This window comes from Metarhizium album, assembly GCF_000804445.1.
Source record: "Metarhizium album ARSEF 1941 chromosome Unknown scaffold_2, whole genome shotgun sequence".
Taxonomy (NCBI): Eukaryota; Fungi; Ascomycota; class Sordariomycetes; order Hypocreales; family Clavicipitaceae; genus Metarhizium; species Metarhizium album.
Window position 1 is genome coordinate 466,404 of NW_024467576.1, and position 23,438 is coordinate 489,841.

Below are 23,438 nucleotides of genomic sequence, written 5' to 3' on the forward strand. Positions count from 1 at the left end.
GCAAACGCAAACCATGAGCGGCAGTTAAATACGATGAACTAGAGTTCCTATTGTGATGATTAGATTTAAGACGGTATGTTGAAGAGAGCGGGCAGGTTTTTGCTAGTCCTAAAGATGATATGCCCTATAGGTAGTAGCCTCATACCCCACTATCGCCGCTCCCAGACAACATCGACGGCCTGAATCAGTCCTACGTGGACTCGCAGCCCGAGAAACTCTTTATAGGCATCTTGGAGATTCATTTCCAATCTTCCATGATTTTAGGGAGTGTCAAGTCGTGGTTAACACAAATCAAAAGGAGATGCTCGTGACAAGAGTCATGCATTACCTCTACTGCGCACGGGCAAAGTTGAAGCGATGTAGTTTGGCTCGAGGCGATATTACTAGGCAATATTTATTACGGGAAACCAACTAAATTTGTAAAAGTAATATCCTATTCTCTAGCCCAAGAGATATCTTTTTATTTCCACCCCCATACGATTGGCAATCTTATGGTTGACTGGTTTCCAAGGTATGGTTTCTGTGACTTTGGACAGTACTATACAAACATCCACCAACTTCTTCGGCAAACGTTTGCGAGTATCATCAGCCAGCGCTTTGAAAGTCGAATTGTCTATCTTCCGGGAGTCCTTCCTATTTATCTCATTAGTCGATGCCTTGCGACAGTTTTCGTAAATCTTACACAGAACTCTCTGCAGTTCTTGAAAAGATCAATAGCAGCAGGACCCACGACCCAACTATGTCATTCCATTTTTCACCAAAGCGCTTAAGAGTCCAAATACGGCTTCTTGGAGTTCTGGTATTCAAGGCTCTGTCTAGGGAGCTAAGGAACATGTCGATGGCTTGGGTTTCATATCGTCTACGGTGTTTGGCCACGATTAGGTTATTCAGACGGTCTTGCCGGATTCGTCTTTCAAGTGCGTCCAAAAAGAGCACCAGTTGGACATGGCCAAACCTCGGAGGTAAATTCGCATCTTTCCCAGACACAACGCGATGTAGAGCTACAACCCTTGATTCCAAGTCGAGCTCAATGACTGGAATGCGGGGTGGCAGAGCCATCAGCTGCCCTAACGAAGCCCAAGCAACCCACGTGGCTTCCCAATTTTGGATAAAATACTGGATTGGATCTTCGATAATAAATTTTCGGCTGAGACTAGGAACCCCAGCCTGTGACTTCGTCTTACTTTGCTTCCCGTCCTTTTGTTTATGCCCGTTACCCGACTTCAGTTTTGCTCTCGGTCTTGATGTGACCAAGAGAGGAGGCTGAACCAACACGGTTGGGACAACTTGGGTGTTATTCTCCGCTGCGGAAATTAGCTTAGTTACAAATTCAGAAGCAAAACAACATGCCTGTGGCGGGATTTCCCATAGCTGTGTCTCCTTCGGAGTCAAATTGAGCCGCGTGATGCGAAAAATGATTTGAAGAGTCATTAGGATCCGTCAGGCTTAGGATAGCCTGGAACAGCTTCCGCCTTGAGGCAATCATGCTGTTACGATCCACCGCTTGCGGAACATCACGGACCGGCTTTTCGTGCAACGATAGTTGAGCAAATGCTCTGCATAGTTCGTCAATTGAATCATCCATCATGGTTTGTTTTGCTTTGCCCCGATTTTTGATGTGACCACCGCTATATTTGTAGGAAGACATTTCTTCAGAGTCCTCCTGTTAAAACTCAATCGCCCTCGTAGCCACCCGAGCGTGAAGCACCGTACTAGATTTAGTACTGCGCTTAAACTTAACTCTCAGTAGCCCATCATGCCCAGGCAACAGACCCCCTCCTCTTCTCCGTTTTACGCTTCCTTTTTGTTCTTCAGTAAACATATTAATTACAGGGACTGTGGTATATAAAGGGCCTATGGATTACTTAATACGCTGTGCAAAATTTAGGATGAGGAAGCGATGGCCCCGACCTACTACTAAGGCGGTCCCTACCAATGTAAACAGTATTTATAGGTGCTGACTTCCTGCTGTGGCTAGGTGCTGACATGCTGCAGTGGCTAGATGCTAACTTGCTGCTGTGGCTAGGTGCCGAACTGCTGCTGCGGCTAGATGTTGACTTGCTGCAGTGGCTAGATGCTAACTTGCTGCTGTGGCTAGGTGCTAACTTGCTGCTGTGGCTAGGTGCGTGCCGAACTGCTGCTGCGGCTAGATGCTGACTTGCTGCAGTGGCTGGCTGCTGAACAGCTGCAGCGGCTAGATGTGCTGACATGCTGCAGCGGCTAGATGCTAACTTGCTGCTGTGGCTAGGTGCTAACTTGCTGCTGTGGCTAGGTACTGACTGTGGCTAGGTACTGACTTGCTGCAGCGGCTCATCCCTTAGCTCCCAATTTGTGGCCTGGTGACCATCTCATACAACCGCATTGATGATGCGCGATCCTTCCTTGCTTTATGCGCTTACTCAGAACTGCGTTTGCCTCTTGAAGTTGGTTGACAGGCTTGTAAAATAGCCACCTGTCTCACTATTCCTAATGTTCACTTCGTATGTTGATCCCAGCAGCTCATATTGACGGAAAAAACACTTTTGGAATGGAATGAAGCGAAACAGTACGTCGAAGTGATATCACCAGTCAAGAGTTCAGAAAAGCGTGAAATAAGCAAAACTTCAGCATCTAATTACAAAGGTATTTCTCTATCTCCTCCCCCATGCGATTGGCAATCTCATAGTTAATCGCCGTTCCAGCCGCTACCATGGTTTCTGTGAGTTGGGATATTACCATGCAAACATCCACCAATTTTTTCGGTATATGCTTACGAGCATCAGTAGCAAGTACTTTGAAGGTCGAAATATCTATCTTGTGAGTGTTCTTCCTGTCTACCCCGTTAGTTTGTGTCATGGACAGTCTTCGTAGCTCTTACACAGAAATCTCTGCAGTTCTTGAAAAGATCAATAACAGCAGTACCAACGACCCAACCATATCATTCCATTTGCCACCAAGCTGCTTGAGAGTCCAAATACGGCTTCTTGGAGTTCTGGTATTCAAGGCTCTGTCTAAAGAGATGATAACCATATCGATTGCCTGGGTTTCATCTCCCACACTGCTCCTGGCTTCGATCAGCTTATTCAGACGGTCTTGCCGGACACGTCTCTTAAGTGCGTCCAAAAATAGTACCAGTTGGACATGGCCAAACCTCGGAGGTAGATTTTTGTCTTTCCCCGATATAACACGATGCAAAGCTACGACCTTCGATTCAATGTCGAGTTCAGCAGCTGAAGTACAGGGCGGCAGGTCCATCAGCTGCACCAATGAGACCCAATCAACCCACGCAGCCTTCCAGTTCTGGAGAAAATATTGAATGGGGTTTTCCATAATGAACCTTCGACTGAGGTTAGGCGTCTGTGGTTGAGCCGTCGGCCATTGTGACGCCCCTTTTAGGTGGTGGGGCAACGCGGTTCGACTGAGGTTAGGCGTTTGTGGTTTAGCCGTCGGCCATTGTGGCACCCTTTTTTGGTGGTGGCGCAACGCGGTTGCAGGGGAGGGAGCGTGGCAATGCACTACTATGATTAGTTTGGTGCAGATTCACGATAAGGTCAACATGCCTGCAGTAGAGCTGTCCACAGTGGTGGGTTCGGTCGCGCCATGCGGAGCTTGACTCGAACGACGATGCGCTTTGACGAGTCGCTGCAGTGCCTGGGCGAGTTTGTTCTGCAGGGTAGTTAAATTGTTTCGGTTCACGGCTTGTGCTTCAGCAGCGACCGGATTTTCCGGTAACGATAACTGAGCAAGAGCCCTGCATAGTTCGTTAATTGGATCATTCGCCATAATTTGTTGCATCTTTCCTTCCGAGCTTCACTTTCTGGGATCGAACGTAACCAAAACAATATTAATAGGGAGGGCATCGTTCGGGAGCCTTTTAATATTAAATCTCAGCTAGTTAGTCGTCCAGCCGCCGGGAACAATTGCTTGCACGAAATTTAATCCTGCTCATCATATGCTGAAGCCCCAGTCACCCCGCATCCAGTCTCCGCCAGACAGCAAAATATTAAAAGTAGTACCTCCAAAGTGAAGCATCAACATGTTACTGTGCTCTGTTCTCCTAGCCGATGTCTTTAGGTGAAATGCCAGTGAAGTACTACTCAAACCTGGAAACGCACCGTCAGGTCACGACTAAGCAAACATTTCCAGCAAAGTCGCAGTCGTTGGGCTGAGCTGCTGCATTGCACCGCTGGAGACCCCAGAGCAGAGGGCTTGTGTTGCAAGGCACTCGCACCGTACCTGGAGGGTGATGGTCATAGAGTCGGCAGGAACACGACATTCTGACTGGGTGGTGGCCGAAGAGACCTATCCAACACCAGCTGCCAAAAGCATTAAATATAAGACGCATAGTTTGGCGACAAAAGAGAAGCCGGTAGAAGTTGGCCGTCTGCCGCAAGCTTCTGCTCGGCGCTAGAAGATAGTGCTGAGTTGTTGCCATTAACTTGAACAACCCGATGGACTGACTTAAGACCCGTGTGAGTAGCGCCTAATATTTCCACCGCCACTGCAATCTGCAAAGAATATTTGTCTTCAGAAATGCTCGTCCGTCAGATAGCCGTTTTTCACGCCCTCATTGGTCTTGTATGCTCACACTCGTGGGTGGAGAGACTTATGGTCATTGGCACCAATGGCACAATGATCGGAAACCCAGGCTATATTCGTGGTGCTGTTTCCAGGCTTGATCCGAACTTCAACGACTTTAAAATGCAACATCTCTTGCCAAAAATTCCCGAGGGTCTGCTTACAGACAAATTGTGCAAGAATACACAGAGAAATAGGACTTATACTACTGATCTTCCGGCACTCCAAGCAGCCCCTGGTGCCTTCATTGCTCTGCAATACCAGGAGAACGGCCATGTCACCTTGCCAGGACTCACGCCACAAAAGAAGAATAGTGGCACCGTATACGTATACGGCACCTTATATCCTCGCGACGATGAATTGCTTTCCTCCATCCATAATGTTTGGAATACGGACGGCACCGGCGGCGATGGTCGAGGCAGACTCCTTGCGGTCAGAAATTTTGATGATGGACAATGCTATCAGATTAATACCGGTCCACTCTCCATGCAACGACAGGCCAAGTTCCATAAAACTGCAATGAACCCACAAGGTGCCGACCTTTGGTGCCAAAATGACATCCGGCTTCCTGTCAGTATTCCTTTCAGTTGGTACACCCTCTATTGGGTCTGGGATTGGCCGAGTTCTCCGAGTGATCATTTGCCAGGAGGGGAATCGGAGATATATACCAGTTGTATGGATATAGAAATTCAACCGGGAGTTCAGCTAGATGAAATGAATTTTGTTGATGGACAAGATCTCAATATGGCAGGCATCAAAGAACAGCTAGAGTAGAGAATACATGATAGCGACTTAAGGACCAACCTTGATGGCTGCCAATGCTTCCGTATCGTGTATGATCAGTCCTTCGCTTGCTCCTCGCACTGTTAGTCCAGGAGGCCCCACAAGCCAAGGAGTGGGTAGGTTACCCGTAGGCGCTGAACCGCATCGTACCTGGGACACGATTGTGCACGTTACGACGGCGGAAGACTGATCTAATTTTGGCCTTTTGCAAGCTAAGAGCGGCTGGTCGTGTCGAAGGTCGAGCATGATGTGTTTTCTACAGGCTGCGAGCTTCCCTTGCAATGGTGGGACGCGTCTCACCAAGCGCCGCGTGATCTCCGCCAATCAGTAGGCGGTGCAGCGACGTCACCACCGGAACCGCTCGACCTTGCAACTGAGTTCCTCCGTCTTCAAGCTCACGCGGTGAGCGTTCAATGATGCCAACGTTACGAAGCCAGCAGCGCCGAGACACAAAAGGGCAGAAACGTGGCGTCGCTTCATCTTCAGAGGAAAACACCGAGGACCGCCAGTCCACCCGCGGAAGCAAAAACGCGGCCATTCATATTTCCCACCTCCCAAATTCTGGGACTGTCTATCGACGATTTCCCTTACTCGTAACGCAATAAGGGAACTGGATCGGCGAAATCGACTAAGCAGTCATTCTCCTAGTCGCATACAAACACTTCGTACGCCTCGACAGCCGTCAGCCCTTCAGCGTTTTGCAAGACAAGGCGGCCCAGATCTTTCTGCGATAAGAGGCGTTAGTACAACTATATCATATGCAATTTGATGCTGATAGTAATCTAGTGTCTAGTCCCAATAGGCTTGGGCAGCAACATGAGCTCTAGCCAATCGAGCCTCGGGCGTCGAAAGAGAGGTTCACAGTCGCCCGTGAAGAGAACCAGCCAATCCCCGTCAAAGACCAACGCGACTCCTAATACTACGAGTACGAGAAGCACTGGTCCATACGATCGTGCATTTCTGCAAAATCTCATCGATCACAATATATTTTCCCAGATGGTTATGAATATCCAGATAGCGCATTGCCACCAGAGCCTGAGAACATGAACGATATACTGCACGCGATGGCCCAGCCTCGACCGTCTTTATCCCCATCTCGATTCTCCAATGATGATTTCAGAAGGTTTAAAAGAGCAGACACTCATGCCTTTAAAGAGCGTGAAATTACAACAAACGACATACCTTTGATCCAAGGAACAATCACAGATAGCAAGTGTGTTGCTGGAGACGTTCCATTCACGAACCTAGACGATTTGACCGACGGCACGATCGTTTCAGGCAAGCCTGACCTGTACCACGGCGCACGGCCCGAACAGCTCGATATCAGAGTTCGCAGAGAGCAAAGCCGTAAGATCAACCCCTCGTCTCAGAGTTGTAGCCATTTGTGGTCTCTAGGTAAAAGTCGAGATTGGTTAACTTGAGATAGGCTTGCGAGTTTCTCGCTTTAGTCGTATCTTCTTCTTTCTGTCTTAAAGCATCGAGCCACTTCGAAATGTTTTGTCTTCGCACGCACAGTGGGTCTTCAGTGCTTGTAGAACAACGACGATTGAGGATGTGACTCGCACGAGTAAACAATTTAACTGTCACGGCTCCCGAGAAGGAAAGCATCAATAGACGCTGGAGTCAGTGTGGATAGAAGGCACAAATACTAACATCTTCTAATCTTGCATTGGAGTTTCACCTCCTATTTTTGGACCTCGAGTCGTTCTTTTATGTTCTGCTCTGGATATCTGCACGGTACTCATGGACCAAAGGATTTGGTGGCCGGAAAAAGCCACCCAATGATAGCCTTTTACGGAAGTGGGAGGTTGAAGTTCGAAGATATTCTTCGGACCAAAATATATCTATCCCATGAGCGTTGATGTCTGGAGGACGTTGTGGATGGTTCCATGCTTGCAGCTTGTTTGACTTGGCCAAGCCTCTTTGCTTCAAAATTCGATCAGGTCGACAGTCTTCCGAGAGACCATACTCCTGAAGGTGATTCCGATCAACTCTACAATGCCGTTTTAGAGATCTCTAACGAGGCCACTGATGCGCTGTTTCAGGATTAACGATGCCCGAGGGATACACGATATTCTCAGACGGGTAGTTAGATCACTAGTCTAGCATCTCCAAAAACAGGTGGTACTTTCCACGTATTGCGTGAGACATACAGCCTCTAACAAGCGAGGCGTCTTGTATCCGATGCTGGCTGTCTAGGAGGGATGAATGAACAGAGGCTAAAGTTCATCCACCACAGCTCGGTATGCTATTTTGAACGAATAGTTGCCCCATTCTCAACTTCCTTGAGCCCCCAACACCCTTCAAGCATATTTCATCTTCACTCCATCATGCACCTGTCATTGGGCAGCGGAGTATGGAATGAATCCAGAAATTTTTGTTGACCAAGACGATTCTCCTTGTCGGCGTGATTTCCTGGCCTCTAAAGTAAACTCACCCCGGAGAAGTGAGATACGACGTGGATCTTCCTTTAACATCTCTTCGATGACCACATCCTCCAATTCTCGAAACATATGTTCGCTGAATCTTAATGGCAACTTGATAACCCTACTCATGTGAGCTCCCGCTGCGGTGTACCTCCTCCCTATTCGCATTGAGTAACCTTAAAGTAATCCTCCGCGACCAGCCAATCAAAAAGGATTTTGTCAACACTGTATCGCGGCAACTCAGTTATGAATATGTCTATTCGCACTCTATTAACAAGCGGCTACTACATTTCTAATCGTTTAAAAGATGATGCCCGCCACTCCTTCCCGACAAGAATTGTTCCCTCGCCACAAAGTCCTATCGCTGGCGGATTATTTTTTCGCCGACCGGAGCCCAATCTGCCCCGCTCCAGAATCATGGCTACCCAGTACACTCAGCTCCTAATGGAGGATGGCGTGGATTTCTTCCCAGCAGACGTCTCAGAAAACGAGCGAACGTATCCTGAAACCATGGAGGAATACGACACTTTTGAGTTAGATGAACAAGACCTAGTGTTGGCCCAGGAGGCTGCGCGGCAACAATTCAACAAGACTGAAGTACGCCCCAACATGTATTCTTTTGATTGGTCAGACGCACATGGTGCATTGTGGGACAGAGTCAAACAGAAAATCGTAAGTGAAACAGCATGTATTTGACGCAAATATGTCGAACTAACCAGCAAAGATAACGAGGTTCGGCACACGGGGCGCTAGACTGGACAGAGTCAAAACGAAGGCGGTCTCGGTAGCTGGCGGCGGGGGAATCAGAGCTATGAATGGATCCATCACAATTGCTATTCCGACACAAGAAGCCGGGTTCGAGACAGAAATATTGATACAAGCCCTGCAACCACGATGGGTTCCGAGAAAACCCTGGCGGCACAATTTATGTTACGCACTTCTACAACCCGGGACGGTAATTGGAACACAGAAGGATGAAATCTCCATGTTGCTTGCGACGTTCGAGCTTGATGACAACTAGCACCTCATATTTACTGTAGATGATTTGCGCTGTCATTAGGTATCTAGCTGAACTAAGATGCTTGAAAGATTCCCACATCAAATGGGTTAATTCCTAATCCCTCAATATCAAGAAAATTGTCTGTGGCATTTCTTTCCAATCTATCAATTTCATGAAAGATGTTCACATTAAATGGGTTAATTCCTAGCCCCTCAATATCAGGGAAATTGTCTGAGCCATTTCTTTCCATTGTATGCGTCGCAGGCGTGTCATTGCCGATGTGTCTGAAAATGTCCAGAGGATCGATTTCTTGGGAACCTGTAACTGGGCTTATAGCAGATGGGCATCCATTCGAAGACGACCTAGAACTGCGCCCAGAGCTACTTCCTGCCCGAGGTTCCCCAGAAACGGAAACCGGGCAGTTTACTCCATCGAGTCTTTGTTGTGTTTGGCGTCTTGCAATACTATTGCAACCAATGTGCTGATAAGTGTTGGGAGAAAAGAGTTTGCCATCGGCGAGGTTACCGAAATCTATCTTGCCATTATCAGGGGCACCATGCTGCAATGGACAACTATGTTCCAAACGAACGGCGTATGTATATAGCTCGGGCTCGGTAGAATATTGTAGTTTAACTACGGTCGGATTTTGGAGTGCAAGGTTGTCTGCACCAAGCTGTTTGCATAGAGTCTCGTAGCTATATTGTCCTGATTAGACCAGTATCAACTAGAGTTGCTGGAAGACTTACTCTTCATTCCATAGAGCAGCGATGACCGCAGGTGGGTGAAATATATAGGTGGAGCCAGAGAGAGCGGGTAGCTTCTCTCTTAAACTTTCGGCTATCTTATCCGCCGCATCGTGCCGTTCGTCATCACCCGCTCTCATTCTTGTAAGGTGATTATTACGGTCTGGGGAGGTGTCAGCAAGAGCAGAAACAGTCTTTCAGGCCTCCATACCAGCAAACAAGTTGTAGATAACTGCCCCACAACGACATCCTTTGCTACTGTCAGAAAGATTCCTAGCAATCCGATTGATAAGTACTGCTGATTTAGCAGCCCGGTCATTATTCTTTCCACCCTTGACCTTCCCCTTTATACGGAGAAGAAATCGCATATTATAAAAATAATGCTTGTTTGCCCACATAGCAGTAGCATAGCTCCCTTGTAGATCCCTACCTAACTTGTACAATTTATTCGCGAATTCCTCTCGTTCTTTATTAGTTGTTAAAAGCGGGAAGCCAGTACTACTATCGACATGGAAGTTTGAAACGTTGCCGGTTGCCTTCTTTTGATGACTTGTCGCCTTCTTCAGGTCCTCAAGGGACCGTAGTAGCTTTGTTATGACCGTGGTAGGGTTAAAAGAACACTCGAAACCTGGCTTCATATTTGGGCGGGACTTCTTTGAAATGGTGCTAACCAAGGAATTGTCAGAACCTCTTTTCTTGTTCTGACTAGGCCTTGTGCTGTCCGTGTCGGTGAGGTCTGTTTCGGTGGTTGCATTGCTACTCTGAGATGGACTCTGCGACAACCATCTGGAGGCTGTCTCCTCACTCGTAGCCGGGGTAATTATGGTAGCAGTCTCTTGTAAATAGCGTCTGCCAACTTCGGGATGTTCCTCGCAATCGCCATTGGTTGGGGAATTTGAGACAGGCACGGCCTTATTGCTAAAAAGTGTTAGGAGTTGATGGCAGTATATGAGTTTCTGGCTGACCTATCGTCTCCAAATGACCATTGAACGGGCCGAACGTAAACATCGTAAATGATTTGACGTAGTCGTTTTAGTTCGTCTTCCGATGCATTCTCACAGCACTTCGTGTATCTTTGAACTGGCCAGAAGAAGACGTTCTTGTGATGGTCGACTTTTATGGGTGAAACGAGGATCTCGCAAACACTGTAGTGGTCATTGTGGGATACCGTGAAGTAGTACAGCGTCTTTTTCTCTGAGACTGGTTCGAGCTGCTGTTGTCCACGTTTGGCCAACACAAGCCCTTTTTCCACTTGGTCTTCAGATATAAAGACAATGCAACTCCTCGCCCGTTCATCTTCCATTGTTTGAAGTCTCCGCGTGCAGGCTTGTCAATGCAGAAGGTAAAAAGAATGAGGACGATGAAGGACAGTCGAGAATGGCACACCTGCTAGTTCTACCACTTTATTCTGCCGTGGCCCGATCAGCGGGCCGCAGGGTGGCTTACTCCCAGAATCAGTTCTGGGAGTAAGCCACAGACCCTCCCCGTCCAATGGCCGTTTGCTATGGGCAACGGCTGACATGCAGACAGGGCGTCGTGTGATACATTCATTCGCGGGTTAGGGACACACATGCCACACCCCACGGGAAAGCTTGTTTCCCAGGATGCAACTGAGGATGCGACTGGCTATGGCTCATTCCCGCAGCCGCCGGGTAGTTACGCGATTCCCCGAATCCACCCTCAACCGTGCCATATCACATTCATCCACAAGGCATCATTTGGGAACGGATGATCTCGTCCCCACAGTTCGATCATCTTGACACAATCACAACAGAATACTACATTGTTTGAAATGAATTTGACCTCATCTTCCGCGGTTGGCCACCAGATATGAACGGATACTCAGTTACGTCCTAACAATAGTACACCCTATATTCCGTTGACAAGTTGTATGACTAGAACAATGCTTCGCGCCCAGCAAAGCATAAATTGATAAAACTGCTGCTATCCGCGATAGTTTTAATTTCTGAAAAATCTGTTTTACAAAGCTGATCCACTATTTTTGCTGCCTTTGCACATTTGTTTACCTTCCTCAACGCCTTACAGCGACATGTCGGAAAGTGCTCCATCGCTTGATCATGCAACAGACCATCATGTTACTTCACACTTAACTCTTACGTCGTTGGTTATTTTGAATTCTATTCTGATTACTACCGAGTCTCGTCCTATTTCGCGCTGGCTTCTTGTGGCTTGCCTGTAGCATCGTCACCACCACCTACCTACTCTACCAGAGGGTAAAGCTGTCACGTTATGAGACTCATGTTAACTAAGCTTCTTGATAAAATCATTGTTCTTGTTGTTGCGAGTGCTGCAGACTCCATCTGCAGCTCTCTTTTTAATACCAAAAACTTCCTTTCGTCCGAATTTAATTTTCGGCTAAGTTTAGTCATGATAGCCGACGCTATGACATCCAGCAATTACTCCAAGCTCTGCGACTTCAGTCTACAGAGGCATTATCCGACAAAAGCTGGCCGTTGTCTTCTGCCTGGTCGGTCCATCGGTTTTGCTAGCTAGCTCCTGTGACTCAAGTAGCAGCGAAGACGCATTATCAACTGACATATTGGGAATGGATAGCTCCAAAGGCAAAGGGCAAGTCTAACCGGCAGCGGAGCTGGTTGGAAGACGACTGTCCGATTGCTACTGGTGTTACAAATGGCAGGACTCTTCGTTCGAGTTCCAAAACAGTGGAGGAGAGACCGAACATGGTATAGCAAACAGTATATGGTAACAAAATCTCTGTATACATTCACTGCCACCTTCAATTCACCAGCTCGTAGACTTTTAATCGCAGGCGTACACGGATGCCAGGCCGTATCCCAGAGATACCCATCGCCAAAGTGAAACAATCCTCAACGAATTTTTCGCCTCTATGCATCAATTTGGGCACTCTACCAAAGACTATTGTACAGAGCTGTGTGTGAGACCATCACGTATATTGTCGCGTAGGGGAGGTTGGCTTTTTCTCCATGTGTTACCTGGCTATAAAATCTCTTTTACTTTTCGTCTGGGGCCTCTCCCGTTTCCTCCAACCCTGACCTGCTGCCCATCAAAGTCTCCTTCATTCTTTTCTTTTCTCCAAAGTCCTCTCAAAGACCAATAAAAATGCCGCCAATGCATCAGACAGAGCATAGTATTTGCCTTCACTGCTGCACTATTTATGATACCGAGGCATGCCGATGCAACGAAGAAGTCAGCTGTACACAAAACGTCCTATTGAGATTCGAATTCGGACCATGCTCCGCTTGTGCAGATGTTCTACACAATGATCAGGCAATCAAAGGATCTACGCTCGTTCTGGGTTGGGCTGCCCGTGCCTTCGTGGCAAGCGGCGACGATCTTACTTCCTTTGCCGTTGAAGCTGCGGTCAGGATGTCTACGGAAGGCTACTATGCGGACTCGGCCCGATTTAACTTTGAGCAAGAAGTTAAAAAAATATTGAGAGATCTCCAGCCGTCACGGATCGATCTTCGCCATTGGACCTGGAACAATATTGCCGGAAAATATAACGATGACGCGTGGATAAATCATTTTATGAATTTTATAATAGAGATTGCACGCAAAATGAGCCAGAGGTGTCACAGCCACAGACAAGTTCCTGCTGTTGTAGTCCACAACAATCACATTACGGCTCCTTTTCATACCGGCGCAAGGGCCCCTTGTCACCATCATCTCCTCCAGCTGATACACGCATTATTGAGACCTCTCCCAAGTCAGGAAGTTGACCGAGTCCGAAATGGTATAACGAAAGGGGTGAGAAGGGGTTGAGCAGGGAAATATACGGGAATGGGCCTCATATCCGGCCCTGGCATCAGAGGACAATTGATTGTTGAAGACCTTTGAGTCAACTACTTAAAATGAGGCTGTCGCTGCAGGAATGGCGGGGAGCTGGATGCCTTTTTATTCATACTTCTCTTCCACCTTTGATATCATGCAGTCACACAAAACTCCAGCCTTGTCTTTAACGCAGCAAATCGGGCTGACAATCTGTTCCATTTTACAGCTCTCGATTCTTAGCACAGCAGCAATATTAAAAAGCCTATTATCTGGACGCTCATCTAAAACTAGTTTCTGGTACTGGACAACTTTATGTACGTTGTATTTTTCCGTTATTGCTGGTTTAGTGGTGGGTGCTGTCTTGATGGTGGCGACATGGTGTGAACTAGGAGAGCATTCGGTGGAATATTGGGCGGATTGCGAGTTATCAGTGATGCTGCTCTGGAGTATGCTATTAGAGGTGAGTATACATTGGCTAGGAAATGGGAAAAATACTGAACCTAATCCAGAGTATTGCATTGGCTGGTCTGACAGCGACGGCTTTTGGGAGAACCAATGCCCAAGGGGTCGTGATGAAGGGAATTCTACTAGCCTTATCACTTACTGGGATCGGGTTGCTCTCGGCAGATTTTCAGTTCAGATCGTCGTCGCGACTTTTGCCGATGTCAGCTGTAGCCGCTTTTCGAGGATCTATGATGCTGTCATGTTTCATTTTGCGCCTCGAAGGAGTCAGGCGAGGTAAAAGGGCAAAATGCCAGAACTGGAAGCTTTGGCTTTCTCTGGACATTCGAAGTTGCTTCGAGATCGTCACCTTTGGGCTTTCTTTTCTCTCATTTTACGATGTCTTAGCATCACGCATAAAATATAAACTGGTGAGATGTTCTTCCATCATCAACCTGCATACGCTGACAGGGTAGGTTCAAAACGGAATGTTCACAGTCATCGGAATTGTGAACCTTATCACGGGATTTAGGAGATATCGCCAGTGCAGGAGTGAGGAGAGAGACACCAACAGGCGGCAAATGGCTGGTGAAGATACGACGGATGGAGTTTTACTTTGGAATAGGTCAAAAACAAAAAATACGTCAAGTGATTCTGAGATCGAGCTGGTACCAAAAGATGTTTAGAAGAGGGTGTCGCATATCAGGCCTACCCAAATCTTGCCTCCTGAAAAACTGGGACACTGCAGTAGCTGCCTGGCAGGTAACTGCTCCTGCCTGAAGTATCAAAGATTTATTTGGTGTATAAAGATCTGCACGGTTCCCCTGAAACGCCTGATGGAATTCTTGTTCCTTAGATAATTGTCATTTAATAAAATTGGCGCCTTCAGCACCATTATACTCGAACTTTTGTGACCTCAATTGTCTGACAGAGGGTGATGCTCCTGCCTGACAAGCATATTGATATAACTACTGCTCGTATGCTATTGCCTCATGGAAGCTTGGACCACTCTGTATTGACAGAATAAAAACCGACGTTCGTTGACATAAAATCATAGACCACTCATTTCAATTGTACTTGGATATCTCTTTCTAGTGTATTGTATGGACCTTTGAAAGCTTCACTGACCACTTTAAACGCTTCTCTAAGAACCTGGAATACACTAATAAGCCCGCAAACTTCGGCGCTGGAAAGTACCTCTGAATGTTCTACACCACCATGCCGCTCTCTCCGTAGGTGCAACCCTTCTGGATACCGGCTAGTCCTCGGTAGGGAAGATATCTTGTTGTTGCACCAGGGACGCCCCCCTGAACCGGGGAATACAGTTTTGGCAGCCTCATTTCCCTAGCTCAGGGGTTCGTGTTGTTTGTCAACACACTTTGGACACCGTACATTATTCACGTGGAGGCTGATCCATTGTTCCGTAGGATGTATAAGTATGACAGTCCTTCCTTCCATGGCGGTTCTAACTCAGATCTTCAGATTTTATTCAGGAAGAGCTCATACCAGTGTCCATGGGGAATCCCATAGCCTGGTCATATTACATTAAAACACCACCAAATCAACATTTAAGACCTGCAGGGTCCGCATTCGTTACTACCATGGTCTCCGCTGGCAGAAAGCGCAGAATCAAAGTATATCCATTATTCACAGTCGGGGGATTGACTAAACCTTACAACAGCTGAAAGTCTAACATGGAATATATGTAGTGTGAAGGGGCGAAGGCTCGCAGGCTCTGTACCAGACCTAAAACCGATATCGCATTTTGCCACAAGACTGGCGTGGAGTACGCAAGAAAGAAAGGGCAGAAAACCACAATAGTGACCTCGCCCAAGCCAACCACAACACAGGACGTCATTTCATCACCAGATAAGGCGCTTGCGTCATCTCGCAGAGTTTCGAAGGCCTGTACGGGTTGCAGAAAGTTCCGAGTCAAGGTAAATGCACTGCTTGGAGATCAACTAACCTCGTAATAACCGAAGGTCTAACAAGAAGTCTATGTAGTGTGAAAATTCGAGGCCCTGTCAGCAGTGCATCAAGTCTGGGAGAAAATGTACCGCACCCGAAGAAAGGACTGTTACTCGATACGGATATTCGGAATCTTCCGGCAGAAAATTCGCAAAGGATGAACCCCTGAATGCTATATCACAGGATGAGAAAGTTGCCTCATATTCGACACCGAAGGCAGGATCCTTGCAGCTGCGCTCCCCGGACCTTCCCCAGATGCCTCTGCAGGAAAGGGCAATCGCTTACTTTTTGTATCATTATGATCTTGAATCGCCTAGCCAGAACAAAATTGGCGGTATGGGTTTTGTTATCCTACCGAACAGCGACAAGGAATGGGAGCATTACCGACTGGCATTTGAAGCTTGCGCTATGGCGTCGTTCATCAATGAGACGGGCGGTCAGCTTGAATACAAAAGCTTGACTATTGAGACATACAATAAAGCGCTGACGGCGATGCATAGCGCCCTTCAAGATCCAGATGTCGTTTGTGAGGATGCAACCTTGGCTGCAGTTTTACTTCTAGCGCTGTTCGAATGCTTAAATCCTACGACTGGGGAGCAAGAAAGCTGGCGCAATCACGTACAGGGTGCTATTGAGTTGGCCCGAGGACGCGGTCGCAAACAGATTGACACCCGAATTGGACAAATGCTATTCAGGGCAACCCGCACTTTAATGGTAAGATTTCCATAAACTTCTCAAGTCCACGGTTTTATCGGGTTGATCTTCAAGTTTACATCGTGATGTAGACTCTCTAATAGCTAACTTGCAACAGGTAATATATAGTCTCGCAACACTAGAAGACAAAAAGGAGAAAGAGCTCTGGTGGTCCGGAGACGATGAATGCACTTCGACCCAAAAGCTTTGCGTTGGAGTGGCTTCGCTTAGCGCGAAGGCTACGGCCCTTCTTGGTCCGTCCGGACATGAAGATGAAGTCGAAGTCGAAGTCATGCTTAAGCGGTGTCAAGCTCATGATCGAACTTGCAAAGCCAGGTGGGACGAGTTGTCAAAGAGTACACAGGGCATTAGCTCTAACAATACGGACCCCTGGCTGCTGATGCTTCTGAATATGCTGACATGTGCACGAATCCTCCTGAACTCAATCATTATGAGATGCGCGACCTGGACTTACAAGGTCCCCAATTATCAAACCTCTGAAGAGTATGATGGCGCCTGTTCTGCTCTGGCGGAAATTATTCTTCACAGCGCCAAGGTCAACGAACAGCAACTCTGCTGGGCCGGAGAAGCGCAGTCGTCGTTTGCAGAACTCGACGTTCAATTACAGCCTGACCGGGATTCGAGCGGATGCGCCATCAACAAGTGGATAGAAGATAATAGGGACCTCAGGAAAGAGAAGCCATTGGTAGGGTTACAACCGTTAGCCCTTATCTGGTCTTTAAAATGCCTCACCGATGACCAGATAATCGCCGTCGACACCCGATTACAACGCATCCTGGGAATCCGTGGGGCCTTACCACTTCATGACCATAGGGCTAGTATGCCGTCATATCGGTTCACGGTGGAGACGCCATGCTCGTCACCCTACACTAGTGAGGTTTGCTGCACAGATTTCCGCAAATCCACAACGGATCCTCGCAAGCCTGGCGTGCGAGATTCTGCCCCACATCCCAAACGTACCAAGTACACGGAGGAGGATAGAGATGCTCTTCTTGATCTTTACGAGAAGGGTACCACTTGGCAGGTATTACAAGACCGCTTTCCCGGTCACACTTTACGTTCGTTGAAAAGCCAGGTAAGGGTACTGAGAGAATCTAAATTCTTGTTCACTGACGACGAAGATCGGACTCTTATTCGACTAAGGGAAGAAGAGTGTTTGGAATTTGGAGTCATTGCCCAACAATTACACCACAGGCCAGTCGCGGTGTCGAGGCGGTACAAGCAATTGCGTCCTGGCAGTGTAATAAATAGCAGGCCCGTGGACATAGATATCAAGCGGCTTGTTGACTTAAGGAATCAAGGGCACTACTGGACCGACATTCAAGACACCTTTCGCGGTTGCTCTAAAAAGAGGCTTCGAAAGTTGTACTCTGAGTACAAGTCTCACTCCTTGGCTGCCAGCCTTAAGGAGATTAAGGTTCATCCTCAGAATGGGATGTGAAGATAGTAGGAATGAATGGGAAGAAAATTCTAATGAAAAAATTGCAATTATCCAGAGCTTTCTTCGCCAACACGTGTATAACCACAAAGTGATTTACAAGACTTCTCAGGCACATCATCGAGCATGGCACAAGCGAATTGATGACGATTCAAGTTGAGAACAAACTTTAAGACCGAAGCCGCATATACAATCACAAAAGCGCTACAGAAAGCACATCCAGGGAACAGTTCCGGTTTTATGTCATATTTGGGCCTGTAAAACGATTCTAGAGTAGCTTGGGGACAATTAGACAGTATGATATGGCTCTCATACCTTTTCCTGTCAAGTACATTGGATTGTCAAGGATCACCAAAATCGAACAGCAACCCTTATGACTCTAAGAACACGTAAAGTTTCGACAGTAAAGAAGACACAGATCGACGGGATACATGCATGATGATGAGGGGTAGAAATTAAACTAAGCGATGCTATAAAAAGACTCGTTTGCCGTCGCAGTCTCCCCCCATAACTTGACCCCTCAGCATTATCACCATCTGACCTAAAGTCACGAACCAACAATCGCGGAAGGTAATGCGCAGGGGCAAACTGCACCCACGTTTGAGCTTTATGACTGCATGTGTGGCTACTACCTTTTGAGGAAAGTTAACGAGTCATTAGCTTTTGTTGCTACGCCAAAGCCATAAAGGTGAAACTACATACTGTATACAATGCCTATCAACTCCCATCTTTGCTTGCAAGACGCTGTCAGTATGGTCCCCCAGAGCAAAACGACAAGCCGAAGAGTTTGCAGAATTTTTAATGTTAATATATACAGAAACAATAAAGCAATACTCGAGTCAAGAACAGGGGGCAGTAATGGTCATACGAAATGAGCCCCTACAAAGTCAATACGCATTCAATGTTGCCGCTAGCATATACGAACCATTCCACGAAGTCTTCGGCCTTACTTGGCGACATCTTCATACTTTAGTGTTTTTGTGGACAATTATTACTTTATTGAGTCAAATATGGCGAACATTCCGACAATCGGGGCAATGTCAGCTACCTCGACCAACCACACAATCGGAACGGCAAAAGCAGCGTGTCAAACTCGCAATACCAATGCTATATAATATTAAGTTACACTTCGTCTGGAGGCCGAAAAAAGGAGGGGTTATAGGAAAACTTGGTGTGTCGCTGACAGATATCAAGCTATTGGTCATTGCAGAGCGGTCTAGTGACTCGGAATGGTCGCTTAAAAGTCAGGCCAAATTCTATGGAAGTTTGTCCATGGTCAAATGCGCGACTGATATTCAGTGGAAAATGAAACGGCAATTATTTCAGAATTTTCCACAATCTTGGTGGCTGAAGAAAAGGGCACCATTTCAGATGCTCATCCTCAAAGAGGCATGTGTCTCAAGTGATGATACGGCTGTAGTATAAAACACAGGTCCTACTAGAATATTGCTCATGAACCTGAATGCCTACTCTTCAGGTGATCTGCAGAGAATTTCCCACATAGTTTTCTTATCTCAAGGGGAGATCAACCGCCGTATGGGGAATGTTGAGGTAACAGAAGGTAACTCAAACATAATGTTACCTTTGGGGGCTGTCAACGAGGAAAATATCATCCCAGAAATTTTGACAGCCTTGAGGTCTCCGCGAACGCGCTTTGTCCTAAGCTATTACAAAACCTCCCATTCAATTTGATACGTTGCCATGTCTTCTCACTCTTCACCCCCGGTCTCTGCAATCTAGTTTCGGCTAGACTATATCTCTAGGATCTGCGGCTTACATTGTTGCCTGTGGTGCAATTCCAAGTTAGCTTAGTGAACATTCAATCGTACGATATGGGTCCGGCCCCTTTCACATCCGGTGCATTCAGGAGCAGCGCAATCCAAATCCTAGGATGGTTTGCTCCAACCGCCTTGAGCATTCAATGGTGACATTTTAAAAGTTGAAGACTTTCTTATAATGGCCTATAAATACCTCAACCTCAACATTTCACCTCCATGAAACGAGGTGATATCTTCATACCAGCTACGACCACTTTCATGAGCTGGTGTTCATAAACAAGCAGGCACTTCTACAAGCATCGAAATGGAAACCGAGACCAGCCTGACAGCCCCGCCGAACACACCCGAAAAAAACCCTTACGAGGGTGTTTGTCAACGCAAGGTCGATGCCCAAAGTCGCAATTTGGACCCTACTTCTTGCAAGTCCTTTTACTTGCCTCATGAAATAATCGAAATATCTTCTGAGAGTGACGGCAATAGTGATGAGGTTACCGTTCCGAACAGTCCAAGAGTTGTTGAAGAAGATATCAACGAAGGCGACCAGTCCTCTGATAATGCTTCCCGTGCAGATGCAGCCGAGGATGACGTCAATGACAATAACAACAATGCCAACGACGGAAGCATCGTATATTCCAATAGCCTTTTAGCAACTGATTGTCTCCCGGATGGGGGTCACGCCAGGTTTGCTAATACGGCAGAGGGGTCATCGAGCAAGTACGGTATCATCACCATGAGGCTTGACAGTCCTGCAAGTAAAAAATACGGTGCTATCGGGCAAAAGTTTGGTGAAGACGGTCATGTTGACGGCAGTGAAGGAAGTAGCGAATGCAGCAATGGGAAACTAAAGAGAATCTACGACAGATACGAATCACCGCCCGACAAAGCTCCAGAGCATGTCCCACTATCAAAAAGGAGAAGAACAGCAAAGCGTCTATAACCAAACTCAAAGATTCCGATATTACTGCCGAGTATATCATTGATCATCTTGGAGTGGTCTAGTGGCTCGGAGTGGTTCCATCAAAGATCAGGAGAAATAAAATGCTTCTCTGCTATAAAGTCATGATCATTTTCTTATTATAACATATTGGTTGTTGAAGCATGCCGCCGTGTCAGGGGCTCACTTCGCCTTGATGGTCGAAGAGGCAGGTCCTTACATTATGATATGGTTGCAGTATAATATACAGATTTTCCCAGTTGGACTCGGATGGACTTTGAGCCTCTCTTGCTACTGAAGCTATTTTGCTATAAGAGGGTTCGGTAGGCCTTGTGGTTGGCCGTTCTCCAGTACATTTGGCCAGCGGTGGACGAGAAGAGCTTTCGTGTTGACACCATCGTTTTCACGCACTCATGTTTCGCCCTGCATAGCAAGAAGCAATACCATGGCAGGGAGTATGAGCTCCCATGATGTAGCATGCTTACCGAAACCAAGAGCAAAGTTGCCGTTCGGAAGGATCGACGCTGCAAGAGATTAACCGCCATTGCGTTGAGGGAGTGGTCTGGATCCAGCTGCAAAAGCACGGGACATCAACTGCAGTTGGGAATAAAGACGGATGGACGGCACAACATCCGCGGTGTAGAAGCCTGAGACTGTTGAATTGCACTTCACTGGCCGGGACCAGGTTAGGTTGCATGTATGAGTGATGCTTGCCAGCCTTCGGTTGAACTAACCACACCGAAGAGCACAACCATGCAAAGGACAAGTCACAATTACCATGCTCCCGAGGCTAGCAAACAGTCTCAGGGAGTCAGGCAGCTCGTATCCCCACCGGAGGGCTTTGCCCTGTTATTCGTTGCGTCGTCCTGGTGTGCGTTATCACAGCAACATCTGCTCTCCCTGTCACTGCGAGACAACCCAACCCATGCAATCCCACGATACGGCTCTCAAATCACTTCTTCTACTGGCTAAGATATCCGCAAGGCGACCAAAAGGCTGCCATTGCTCGGTGCGAACCACTTTCATCAGAGGCTCGATTGTGCGGCATAAGAACTGCCCTTAGGAGCCACATTTGTTCGAACCTGGAGCCCTCTCAGTGTCTCGTCCCATTCTTACTCTTGAAGACATCCTTAACACAACAACTCACCCTGGAGAGCGTATCAGGTGTAGTCCTGTTGTGCGATAAACCCGAGATTCACAAGCGTCACACGAGAGTATCTTGGAATCATACCCACCCCTAACCGCAACACGTATACCCCTTAGACTATGGACTCGGCTCCATGGGATACGAAACCACTGTCACAGTCATTGGTGACCAATGAGCAACTCGGAGAAGGTACTCGTCCTGTGGAACCCACCTCTAGCTGCTATGAAGGCGGCTTTGAGCGCTTCCCGCGCCGTTGCGACGATATCACCGAGTCACAGTGAGTTGGCCCATTACTCGGAAATGGTAGTCCGAGATCTTAAAAAGGATGTTGAACTGTGGTGTTAACAGCATTGACTAGTAGGCCGTATTCATCCGTCGCTTCAACTGCTCAGCAACGCAGCTTATCACCGTCGACTCTGGTCAGGCGTCGCGTTGGACCAGTTGACAGAGATGAGGACTTCGTCTACAATAAAAATCCGGCGAGACCTGGCGGATCTCGTCAGCACAGAGGCCAGTCTTTTGATGCGGCATCGGGATCAGGAATGCTTCTGCAACCGCATACTCGAGTCATAACTTCAGACCAGCTTGCCGCGGAAGTCCAAGGTATTTACGCCGGACTGGCTTTACTCGAGAGCAAATGCATTGAGTATGACAGCACACAGAAGGAGACTGATCTAAGCCAAGGGCAATATCACTCATTAATCTCCCTTCACTGGTCACTTCTCCATGAGCATCATGACTTTCTATTGGCATCCCAGCACCCATCGGCGAGCGCCGCGCTCCGAAGACTTGCATCTAAGTATTTTATGCCTGCACGAATGTGGCGTCATGGTATACACTCGTTTTTAGAGCTTCTAAGGCGGAAACTGCCTGGCTCGCTCGAGCATATGCTCACCTTCATTTATATCGCGTATACCATGATGGCATTGCTATATGAGACAGTTCCCACGTTTGAAGATACGTGGATAGAGTGTCTTGGTGATTTAGGGCGTTACAGGATGGCAGTTGAAGATGATGATATCCGAGATCGAGAAATTTGGACTGGTGTATCAAGATTCTGGTATACCAAGGCTTCGGATAAGATACCAATGACTGGACGACTTTATCACCACCTAGCGATTTTGGCACGACCAAATGCCCTGAAACAGTTATACTTCTATGCTAAATCGCTCTGCGTTCCAGTCCCATTCCTCAGCGCTAGGGATAGCGTCCTGACGCTATTTGATCCGCTCTTAAATGCAAATCCAAGTACTTCGCAACGTCTAGACCCAGTTGATGTGGCCTTTGTGCGAGTACATGGCATACTCTTCTCTGGCGCGCATGAGGATCAGCTCGAGCCCTCAATGAAGCAATTCCTGGATCTTCTAGATAGTCGCATTGGAAGAGAACATGGATGTTGGCTTGAATCTGGGTAAGAGACGTCACTGTAATAACATAAGATCTGTAACATGCTAACTAGGCTAGGTATTTCATTGGCATCTCATTAAGCTGCCTGCTCCTAGGTTTTGGAGACGCGTCAAATGTCCTCATGAATGCTGTTTTAAAGAATCAACAAACAGACGACACTACAATGGATGATCTTCCAGACCCTGTGCTGACTGACGCATTCAAGACAGCGGTGGGGTTTGCAGCTAGCACGTATGAGATCGTTATTGCTCGGTCGGGTGACAAGAACACCTTACCATGCCTTCATACCCTCTTAGTATTCTACTGGTTTATGATGGATTTTGAAGTA

General features: G+C 47.3%; 5 protein-coding genes across 5 annotated transcripts; 4 read left to right on the forward strand and 1 right to left on the reverse strand.

Annotated features, from left to right (window-relative positions):
- Window positions 1–4,512: 4,512 nt before the first annotated feature.
- On the forward strand, window positions 4,513–5,331 carry MAM_01273 (uncharacterized protein; the record flags this gene model as incomplete). Its single annotated transcript, XM_040820072.1, has 1 exon — window positions 4,513–5,331. The coding sequence occupies one exon, from the start codon at window positions 4,513–4,515 to the stop codon at window positions 5,329–5,331; it is 819 nt and encodes a 272-aa protein (XP_040681560.1).
- A 2,852-nt stretch (window positions 5,332–8,183) lies between these two features.
- On the forward strand, window positions 8,184–8,787 carry MAM_01274 (uncharacterized protein; the record flags this gene model as incomplete). Its single annotated transcript, XM_040820073.1, has 2 exons — window positions 8,184–8,438; window positions 8,491–8,787. 2 exons carry the CDS (start codon window positions 8,184–8,186, stop codon window positions 8,785–8,787), a joined length of 552 nt encoding a protein of 183 aa, XP_040681561.1.
- Window positions 8,788–10,437: 1,650 nt separating this feature from the next.
- On the reverse strand, window positions 10,438–10,812 carry MAM_01275 (uncharacterized protein; the record flags this gene model as incomplete). Its single annotated transcript, XM_040820074.1, has 1 exon — window positions 10,438–10,812. The coding sequence occupies one exon, from the start codon at window positions 10,810–10,812 to the stop codon at window positions 10,438–10,440; it is 375 nt and encodes a 124-aa protein (XP_040681562.1).
- Window positions 10,813–15,947: 5,135 nt separating this feature from the next.
- Window positions 15,948–17,847, forward strand: MAM_01276 (Homeodomain-like protein; the record flags this gene model as incomplete). The annotated part of the gene is made up of 2 exons (XM_040820075.1): window positions 15,948–16,406; window positions 16,504–17,847. 2 exons carry the CDS (start codon window positions 15,948–15,950, stop codon window positions 17,845–17,847), a joined length of 1,803 nt encoding a protein of 600 aa, XP_040681563.1.
- Window positions 17,848–19,926: 2,079 nt separating this feature from the next.
- Window positions 19,927–20,559, forward strand: MAM_01277 (uncharacterized protein; the record flags this gene model as incomplete). Its single annotated transcript, XM_040820076.1, has 1 exon — window positions 19,927–20,559. The coding sequence occupies one exon, from the start codon at window positions 19,927–19,929 to the stop codon at window positions 20,557–20,559; it is 633 nt and encodes a 210-aa protein (XP_040681564.1).
- Between the last annotated feature and the right edge of the window lie 2,879 nt (window positions 20,560–23,438).